This window comes from Leucopleurus acutus, assembly GCF_964270905.1.
Source record: "Leucopleurus acutus genome assembly, chromosome: 14".
NCBI lineage: Eukaryota > Metazoa > Chordata > Mammalia > Artiodactyla > Delphinidae > Leucopleurus > Leucopleurus acutus.
In genome coordinates this window covers 38167563-38178757 of record NC_139156.1, presented here as the reverse complement: position 1 = coordinate 38178757, position 11195 = coordinate 38167563, and the positions used below count along the sequence as shown (strand labels likewise).

General features: G+C 42.2%; 1 protein-coding gene across 2 annotated transcripts in view; it reads left to right on the top strand.

Moving 5' to 3' along the window:
• Positions 1-7914: 7914 nt before the first annotated feature.
• Positions 7915-11195, top strand: part of MINPP1 (multiple inositol-polyphosphate phosphatase 1) — a gene marked incomplete at its 5' end in the record, with an annotated part of 46871 nt that continues 43590 nt past the window's right edge. For both annotated transcript variants that reach the window (XM_082854550.1, XM_082854551.1), the window contains one exon: positions 7915-8551. In XM_082854550.1, the coding sequence (XP_082710676.1) occupies positions 7915-8551 (637 nt within the window). The remainder of the gene's footprint in view (positions 8552-11195) is intronic.

Sequence of the window (11195 nt, the reverse complement as noted above, 5' to 3'; positions counted from 1 at the left end):
CATTTTAAGAATAAAGTTTTTTAATATTATATTTTAAATTACTGACATCTTTTTGTTGTTGATCTCTTTCATCTTTCCAAACCATCAGTAGCATCTATTAAAAACAAAATGTCTGTGTAAAATAATTTATTTTAATAACATTCATGGGATAGTTGCTGAGTGAGGTGGGGATTTTTAGGGGTGGGGTAGGGGGTGGGGTGTATAGGCTAGTGCAAGGTGAGAAGCTACTGGGGCTTAAGTCCAGTAGGAACAGAAATTTACAGCCAGGAGCAAAAGTTTCGGGCCAGGATTTCTTGGCCTTTTTTTTTTTTTTTGGCCTCCTTACTTTTTTTTTAGAATATTTTTAAAAAATTATTTATTTATTTATATTTTGGGCTGGGTTGGGTCTTCATTGCTGCGTGCAGGCTTTCTCCAGTTGCGGCTAGCAGGGGCTACTCCTTGTTGTGGGGTGCGGGCTTCTCACTGTGGTGGCTTCTCTTGTTGCAGAGCATAGGCTCTAGGCACGCAGGCTCAGTAGTTGTGGTGCACGGGCTTAGTTGCTCTGCAGCATGTGGGATCTTTCCGGACCAGGGATTGAATCCATGTCCCCTGCATTGGCAGGCGAATTCTTAACTACTGTGCCACCAGGGAAGTCCCCACTATGGTGATTTTGATGTTCCACAGGAGAAACGGTTTCTGCAGGTCAGGAATCTGGGCATGGCTTATCTGGGTCCTCCAGCTCAGGGTCTCTCACGAGGTTGCAAACAAGTGTCCCCAAAGCTGCAGTTCTCTCAAGGCCCAACTGGGGCAGGGTGCCCTTCCCAGCTCACCCACATGGTTGATGGTGGGATTTGATTCCTTACTGGATGTTGGACTGAGGACTTCAGTTTGTCCCTGGCTGTTGGCTGGAGGGCCATGCTTAGTTCCTTGATTTATAAACCATAAAATTTTCAAGGTTTATCCACATTGCAGCATGTACTTTGCTCCTTTTTGTGGCTGAATGGTATTAGAATTGTATGGCCATATCACATTTTATCCATTCATCAGTTGGCTATCTGGATTGTTTCCTTTTGACTATTGTGAATAGTGCTGCTATGAACTTTTATGTACAAGTTTTGTTTGAATATCTGTTTTCAATTCTTTTGGATGTATACCTGCTACTGTTGGAGGGTCTCCCGCAGAGGTGGGGGTTGGCTGTGGCTCACCGCGGGGACAAGGACACTGGCAGCAGAAGTTCCGGAAAGCACTGCCTGGCATGAGCCCTCCTGAGCCCTCCCGGAGTCCGCCATTAGCCCCACCAAAAAGCTGTAGCCTCGAGTGCTTGGGTGCCCCAGGCCAAACAACCAACCTGCCTCCTTACTTCTGAAAGATATATATTCTATAATTTACCTTGGCTAAGCTTTCTTAATCTCATATTCTAAAATGTCTCATTTAATCAATAACAAATACTGTACCACCTTCAAAATATACATTAAGCATTGCATTCACTGAATACTATCTCCTTTCCTTCCAGAATATTTTACTGTGCCAAATGCAATATTCCTCTGACTCAACAGAATCTCCAATCCATTGACAGTTCACTGTTCATTGCCCCATCATTTGTCTCTTTCCTAGAACCAAAAACCTTTCCCAGAAACTTTTCAGGAGACTGACCCTCATATCTTAGTGGTTAGAACTGAATCACATGCTCTTTCATAAACTAAAACCATTAAGAAAAATAGTTACCGGGATTGGGTTAAACCAATCGGGATTTTTTTTTCCTGAGGTGGGGATAGAGTGATCTTCCTGAGAGGTGAATACTTACACATTGATTCCAATGAAACAGGGGGACTAAATGTTGGGTGGTTAGCCAATAGTAAGTGCTATAGCACTATGTGTTAAATTTATCTTTTAGCCTCAGCTACAAGTGACACCTTTTGTAGTCACTGCTCATTTGTCATAAATAGGGTAGGCATTAAAGACAGCTCTGTTTCCATCAATCACATTCTAGAACTTGTTCTACTAAATACTTGTTGGATGACTTTAGGTAAGGCATCTACTAACCTCTTGATTTCCACACCCACAACGTGATATAAATGTTGCTCTTCATATATCATGGGACAGCTGGGAAAATAAAATAATTATACTGCATAAATACAAAGCAATATTATTTTAGCTTCCCATACTGCCTGTTTGTTCTATTTTCATTTTTTCATTCATTTGTACACCCTTTCAACAAATAGTTGTTGACAGTATACTTCATGTAAGACATGGAATAAATATTTGGGAATCAAAAAAGTTTTCACCATGGTCCTTGCATCTAAGGTATTAACCAATGAATGATTTAGCAGCAACTACTTTCTCCTGGAGTACAGAATCAGGCAAGTGTAAGATGCCTTACAAGGCAGTGTAAGATGTAAGACAAGAAAGGTAAAGTGGGGTAACGAGGGGTGTTGTTTCTGGAAACATAAAGGTCGCTTCAATTGTAGTGTGATCTACCCTATTTACTAAAGTAGCTGCAACCAACTGTGTGAGTCCAGAGGTGCCTACATTGCTTTTCTAGCTTAGGTATTATTGTGTTTTAATATTTACTGATATATAATACAAGCAAAGCAACAAGATGGGTTTATCCTAGAACAAAACAGTGAACAAAAACTAAAAGAAGTTTGGTTCCTGCACGGGCTAGTGAGACAACATGAAATTGCCATTAATGAACTAAGTAAAAAATTGCCTAACTGATGAACTAATAAACTTGTGTTCTGAAAGTTCTCCATTCTTTGGAATGATAAGAAAACACTCATGGCTTTAAAGTCAGCCAACCAATTGTCTAAAAGATCCAACAGATCAAAAATATTTTTCAATTTTGGAAAACTAACATTTCAGAAAAAAAATAAGATGTTAAAACACAACTGCTATCACCTATGCTTGTTCTTGAAAAATATAGGGGAGAAGAAAGATTTTTACCAGGATTTGGAAAATATTATTTATTTCTGTAACAGGATAACAGTATATTTTGGATGGAGGGGACTTCTGGAGGAAATTATGTTTCTGAGCAATAGTGCCGGCTTGTTGAAAGTCATTATAGAAAGCATATTGGTAATTTAAACTTACCATAATTTTCTACCTGGTTTCTCAAATAGTTCTGTGGATTTAGAACGAATATTTGATGGGAGGGAAGAATTCCCAACATCAAAATCCTAGGATTTGTCAGGACACTAGAAAAGAAGCTTTGTCACTGCAAAATAACTTCCTTAGCAGGGTATAATAGAGAATGTAAAACAGCAGGTCACCTCCATTGTTGTTGTGTGGTTCCGTGAAGTTCTATTCATCAACTGAAATACAACTTAAATAATTCAGGTTAGGTTTGATACGCTGGGGAACCATACAGTGGTCAGCTTCTTTGGAGCAAAGCTGTCTTGCAGTCTGCAGAGCTTGTGATCTATGCAGCCTCCACATTCAAGCAAGGTTGAAGGGACTGCCGTTGAAGCATGGATCACTCCAGCTCTGTCCATACACATGGACCCCTCCTCTGTTGGCTTCTTCTACTGCAGTAAAAAACAAGTAAGCACTGAATCATTAACTGACAAAGGAAAGATGAAACAGCAGGGCACTGAGATACTAGAGATAAAACCTTCTTGGCATAGGCACAAAGTTAGCTGCTTAATGTAGTTGTGAGATAATAAATATCTACGAAGAGCTGGCCATTTGTCAGTTTACTTGATTAAAAGTGATAATAAGAAATTTTAATTCTGTTTACTAAAAGTAACTGATACTTATTTGGGGCCAGGAACTATATAAAGCACTTATGTTAACTGTTTCATTTAATCCGCTGGACAATCCCATGACATAGGTATCTTCCTCACTACAGAAAACAATTGAGGCAAAGAGTTTAACTTGTTTAAAATCTCACAGATATTAAGTGATGAAGCTGGAATTTTAAAAGCCAGGAATTCTAACTTTAGAAACATGTTCTTAGTATTTTCTATCCTTTCATAGAGAGCCTACCCTTTTTCTCACAGATATTAAGTGAAGCTGGAATTTTAAAAGCCAGGAATTCTAACTTCAGAAACCATGTTCTTAATATTTTCTATCCTTTCATAGACAGCTTACCCTTTTCCTCACAGAATTTAGCTTTTTCCTTTCTTTACTGTTACTTCACCAGGAGGCCATCTTCTTTAATAACTTCTTTAAAAGTCTAGTAGATAACTGTAACTTTAAATGCTATGTATGTCATCATGCAATCTTAAGAGTAGAATGACTTTACCATTTTAAAAGTCCTATGAATAATCTGACAAAAATAACCTACCCGGGCTTCCCTGGTGGCGCAGTGGTTGAGAGTCCACCTGGCGATGCAGGGGACACGGGTTCGTGCCCCGGTCCGGGAAGATCCCACATGCCGCGGAGCGGCTGGGCCCGTGAGCCGTGACCACTGAGCCTGCGCGTCCGGAGCCTGTGCTCCGCAGCGGAAGAGGCCACAACAGTGAGAGCGCCGCGTACCGCAAAAATAAATAAATAAAAATTTAAAAATAACCTACCCTATGCTTTAATGTAATAGATTGATTAGAAAAGAAGTTCTACTTAAGACAAATTAGAAAAATGTAGAACTGAGTTTTCTTTCCCACTCTGAAAGACACAACAGATAATGTTTACTTCTGGATAAAACTGCACAACCATTAGCAATGCAAATCTTCCATTTTCAGTTGGATCCTCAGAGCTGAACATCCAAACTTCTATTTTTTCCCCTTTTCTCTCAATTGCAAATCTAAGCCATTTCTACATTCCATGGGACTTAATTCCCATTCCTTCATCTCTTCAGACAATCTTGCTTCCTACGTCACAGAAGAAAGTGAGGCCACCAGGCCTGAAATCCACGAATTCTCTGCCTCTAGACCAATAAATTTATCCACATGTGCATCCATCCTTTCAATCCTCCTTCAGAAGATAAAGTCTCCTCTCCTTCTGGTCCAAATCAAATTCTCTGTGCTCTTGGTTCCATCCTCTTCCATCTCTTCAAGGAAGTTGAACTATTAATTTTCCATTCTATCTCTTGTGTTGTGGTAGATTTGTCAAATACATTGCTGCCATGCCCACAGCCTCTTATAAGGGAAGGGAAACCACCCAGTCTTTGCAAAGGGGCAGCCATGTTTTGTACCATACAAATTCTTGTGTACTAACTGATTGGACAAGGTGGGCATCTATTTCAAAGGGCAGCCAATTTACAGACTGGTAGAAAATTAATACATGGTCTGGTATGAAAACTTTTCAAAGGTGCTCACTGCTTTAAGAATGAGAGACCCATTTTAAGTGAGATGAGTGGATTTTTATTATTAGAAAAGTTATGAAATGATCTTTGATGCATGTCTTGCCTGTGAAAGTCATTCACTTTAAGGTGGAAGTAAGTTTACACTGTATGGTTCTCAGTACAGAAATAATAACAACATTGAACATTATGATAAAAATATCACTCATAGGGCTTCCCTGGTGGTGCAGTTGTTGAGGGTCCGCCTGCCGATGCAGGGGACGTGGGTTCGTGCCCCGGTCCGGGAAGATCCCATGTGCCGCGGAGCGGCTGGGCCCGTGGGCCATGGCCGCTGGGCCTGTGCGTCCGGAGCCTGTGCTCTGCAACGGGAGAGGCCACAGCGGTGAGAGGCCCGCGTACGGCAAAAAAAAAAAATCACTCATAGCAGCCTATTATACTGGGTTTAATCATCTCTGACTCTCACAAAAATCCTGCAATGTAGGTTCTAATATGCCTATTTTCAGGTAAGGAAACCAAGGCTCAGAGAACTTGGGTAGGTTTCTGAGGTTAATGTGTCACTGAGCTGTAGTCTGGATCCAAAGCTTATGAGCTCTTTGTCCTTTTTATGCTGCTTTTTCCTAGCCAAAAACATGAAGGCATTGATTAATTTTATCATCTGTCATCTTGGCTTGACACCAAAGATGATCAGAGTTGGCTTACGTAAGTATATAACCAGCATAAATTAATGAGTAATTAGAGGAAGAAAAATAAAATCAAGCTAGGGGCAAATTTAGTGTTTTGTAAATATTTAGACAGGGTCTCTAAAGACTGTTTCATTAGGAAGGAGTGATGCCATTAGGAAGACTTGGTAGCTCCTGAGGACTCAAAAGATTGGGCATGAGAGGTGATCATTATTAAATACATATACTAAGTAAAATATAGTGAGACGCATCTAGCACAAATGCTTGCTGAATGAAGTTAGAAATATTACCAAGCACCTCAGCCTATAAAATATAAGGTTAGGAAGTCCATAAAGGCGGGTGGGAGGGACAAATTGGGAGATTGGGATTGACATATACACACTACTACACTGTATATATAATACATAACTAATAAGGACCTATTGTGTAGCACAGGGAACTCTACCCAGTACTCTAATGGCCTATATGGGAAAAAATATCTAAAGGAGTGGATATAAGTATATGTATAACTGCATCACTGTGCTGTACACCTGAAACTAACACAACATTGTACATCAACTCTACTCCAATAAAAATTTTTTAAAAAAGGAAGTTCATACAGAGTAGATATTCAATAAATATTAATTTGAGCAAAGTTCTGTGACAATATCACCGACCATGACTATTCAGGCATTGACATTCCACAAAATGGCATACCAAAAAAGAACATATTCTAAAGATGGTTACCTGCCACAGAACAGCTTAAAATTTGCAGCATTCAAGTCGGAATCTATTCTTGATTTTACACCATTTTCTTCACTGGGTTAACATTAAGAGGTATACCTCTCTGGACCGGAGGGGCACTTTTAAGGAGAAAAGGAGTAAACATGGAGGCGGACTTACCAAGAACAATTTAATGGTGTCTTTGAAGGAAAAGCTGCACTTATAAAAACATGGCCCAAACTTCCTTCAATCTGGATCACCGTATGACTTAATACTTATTCTTTTTCCAGCTGGCATATGAACTAGGGTTCAAGTGGAGAAACCAAGGTATTCTTCAGATTTATGATTTGGGGGGAGCAATAACCTACGAAAAAACGTTGGGGTTGATTTGAATATGTCATTACGTGGGAGGAGAGTTTGGACTCGGAGTGGCGGTAAATACACATCTTGTTTGCTTCACACAGATCAGCTCATACTTATAATGGAGTAAATCTGTTGGGCCACGATTCAATGCGCCCGTTAGCAGGATTGCTGTCTCTACTGTCTAAGCCCTCGGTATCAACAAGCACAGTTCTTCTGGGGTGCTGTCCCCCTGATGTCAGCTTTGCTGGTCCAGGTCAAAATACTACCAAACGCTCAGGAATTAAATTTCCTGGAGAGCTGAGCCTCTTTCCAGGTTCGCCTCTGCCTTAATGTATAGGGATTAATTTCAAACTCTAATGGGGGAGTAAACCTTGGGCTCCAGGAGGCATGCTGGGCCCGAGCCCTGGGGTTTGCATTTTCAGTCACCGCCTCAGGTGGATTTGATGCAGCTGGTTCAAAATACATTTTGAAAAACAGAGTAGAATGGGGTATGGATGATGATACGGAAGTCAGCTCTTAAAAGGTGTCCTGTTTTGGCAGCTTTGGAGACTTAAGGCTGAGTCCCGGCTTATTCACACCCTAGAGAATTTAAACAGCGGGGGAGTCGTTAAGTCAGTCCCTGAGGCGCCGCCAGCTACAAGGAAACTCGCCCACGCTCGGGGGTGCAGGCGACGCCGGCTCCACCTAAGCCACAGGTCTCCGAAGCGCCTCGAGGATTTCTACCGGCTTCACCCGAGCCACAGGGCCACTGGGCTCCTCCGAGCGTCCGGCCCGCATTCTCGGTACTCCGGTAACAGCGGCCGCCTCCTCACAGCCTGAGAGCTGAGTACGCGCGGTGATTCCCGGGGTGGGGCACTGGCCGGAAGCAGCCGCCGGGCCCGCCCCCTGCCCACCGGATCCGGAAGCCGTCGACTGAGCCGGTATGTTTCCCTCCGCGGGCCGCAGTGCATCATGCTTCGTGGCCCTTGCCGCCTCTTCAGGGTTTCCGTGGCACCCGTCGCGGCCCTGGCTGTGGCGCTGGTCTCGTCGCTCTCTCGCTGCTCCCTCCTGGAGCCGGAGAACCGTGTGGTCTCGCCGCTCAGCCCCTACTTCGGCACCAAGACTCGCTACGAGGATGCCAACCCCGGGCTGCTGCCGGACCCCGAGGCGCCACGGCGGGACCCACAACTGCTGGAGGAGACCTGCACCCCGGTACAGCTGGTCGCCCTCATCCGCCACGGCACCCGCTACCCGACCACCAAACAGATCCGCAAGCTGCGGCAGCTGCACGGACTGCTGCAGGCCCGCGGGCCCGGGGATGACCGGATCCGCGCTGCCGGCGGCGGCGACCTGGGCGCTGTGCTGGCCAACTGGCCGCTGTGGTACGCGGACTGGATGGACGGGCAGCTGGTGGAGAAGGGGCGGCAGGACATGCGACAGCTGGCCCTGCGCCTGGCCTCCCTTTTCCCGGTCCTCTTCAGCCGAGAAAACTGCGGCCGCCTGCAGCTAGTCACCAGCTCCAAGCACCGCTGCATGGACAGCGGCGCCGCCTTCCTGCAGGGACTGTGGCAGCACTACCACCCTGGGTTACCGCCTCCCGACGTCGCAGGTGACCACCCCGGGCCGCCCAGCCAGTGCCCTGCCTCGGTCCTCCCCCAGATCCCGGACTTCCCCGATCCCAGCCTCTCCTTACTTCCTTCTGTCCCCAGCCCCCCATCCCATGGGATGTTCAGGACTTGGCTCTCTCCCTTATCCTCGTACATAATGTTCATTTTTTCATTCATCAGGGATGAGTTTGGCACCTTCTACGTGCAGGACGCTGTGGTAGACGTTGGGGGATCCAGTAGGAAGGGAGACAGGCCAGGGCAGTTTTTGATCACCCATTCCCAAAATGAATTTCTCCATCTGAGCACCAACCCCTCTCCCCTTCCTCCCTCTCTGGCAACTAGTTCTGCAGTTCGGCGCACTTTTTTTTTTTTTTTTTTTTTAAATCTAGGACTTTTCTTCCTCAGGTTTTACTTTTGATACTAATAGTATTTGGGTTTTGTTTTGTTTTTTTTTCATTTAACAGCTTTTTCAGATATTAATTCTAGACCTACAACCTATTTTGGGAAGTACTCTCAAACTTTCTTTACTGCTCTGTTTTTTTTCTCTGTTTTGATTTTGCATGTACTATAGAGTTACTCTCCTTGTAGCTGTGGTCCATGGTCATGGCACAGTACTTTACTAATTTATTCCACTACCAATACTTTTGCAAAATTTGAGAGATCGTCTAGCAGAGCTCTTTTATTTCACAGGTGAAGAAGCTGAGCCTAAGAAAATGCCCTGCTGATTGTCCTTTCTTAGTTTGAGGCCCAGAATCCAGGTCTTCTGTTTTCCCTCAAATGATGCTTTTTCCTTAGAAAATATTTTAAAAGTCACATAATAATAATAGCAAACACTTAATGCTTGCAATGTGCTCTGCATGCCTCACATTTATTTCACAAAATCCTTACAACAGCTCTCTGAGGTTGATTGTATTTCCCCCCCTCTTAACCGGTGAGGAAATTGAGACGTAGAAACACTAATTTGCCTAATTTCAAATGAGTAGGTATGAACCCAGGAAATCTGATTTAGAGCTTGGTCTCTTAACCATTACACTGTACGTACAGCTTCCATTTGTCCTGTAACTTAAGGATAAGAATGAAAACATGACATTTTTGTGCCAGAGAGATGAACAAGTGTTAATACTTTCTTGATCAGCTTTAAGGTCAAAGTTGAGGTGAGGCATCATTTAGCTTTAAAAAGCCCAAGCAAAAAATAAATTAGAAGTAGACTGGTTTGTCATTTCTCTAATAGCATTCTCTCTTAAGCCGTTCAGCCATCTCCAAGGGGTTCTTCCATTGACTCTGTCATGTGTTATGACTCTGTCATGACTCTGTGGGTAACTCGGTTGGCTGACTTGTGTTTAGTCACTTGTTGAATCATGCTTTTTAATATAGCTAGACTTTTTTCCATTGATATGAGTGAAGATTTCCCACAAGTCTGTTAAATTAACTGAATGTTGAAAGCAGAACATACTTCAATATAGTACTATATATGTATATAGTGTATACCAAAAAGGGACTACTGGACCTCCTGGGATGAATGAATTTTTGCCCTTAGATGGATTATGAGAATGGGCATTTGCCAGCCGTGGATCAAAATAGTTCAGGATAAGCCACCCCTCACCACTTTCAGTATCAGAGATTAAACCCTTTGCTTAGCTGCTTCATTATTATCTACAGACAATTGTTTTGCCTGTTGTGTACATCTGGGCTTTGGAGGGAAGCCACTGAATTGGATTTTGTATTCTTACAGAAACAGAACAATGCCTTTGTTTCTATTTAAAGAATAGCAGTAATTAGATAATAGCAGGGATGAATTATCCAGATCCACTTAGGAAATTTTGAGGCCACAGAAAAAGATGACAAAGATCACTTATTTTCCTAGTAATTTCTTAAGAACTGTAATCTGATTACCAATTAAAATTGGCAGAATTATTCATTTCAGGAGCTCCTGAAATGGATACACACACACATACATATAAATATTTTCACATACACATCTGAAGCAAATGGTGTAACTAGGGATAATTTTCTTATTTTAATTACAGAAATAGTATACTTGGTGTTCTTTTCATGGTAAATTATTGGAGAAATGATGATTGGAATCTGTGTATTTTTAAATATGACTCTGAGAAAACTTAAAAGGCACCCCAGTAGCTGAAGCATGATTACGAATGCTTTTCTAGTATGTATTTGTTACCGAATTGGGGAAATAATGTTAACACATAAAATTCTAAATGGGAAGTTATTCTGGAGCTTCAGTTAGAAAATAAACTGAATCAGAAGCATCTAGCACAATGAAATACAGAAGACCTGAAACTTTAATGTATTTTGTGCTATTGTCAGTAGTTTTTGTCCAAAGCAGTCTTTTGTAAAGGAACACAGGGTTGAGAAACTTAATTGAGAAAATAAAATACTCTATTTAGACTATGGCTTAGAGTAGTAAAACAGAGCCTGTCTGTCGAATTCTCTCTCACCTTGTAATTAGAAACGTTGCTCATTTTTATGTTGTTTTCTCAAATTTTCTGTGCCTGATGGAAACAGTACTTAGGTAATAGATTTTTACAGTTTTTATGACATTCATATCTAATTATTTTTGTTTTCTTTAAGAAAACATTCATTTCAGTTACCTTTATTTCATAGTGTAGTATTGCTCTAACATTTTAT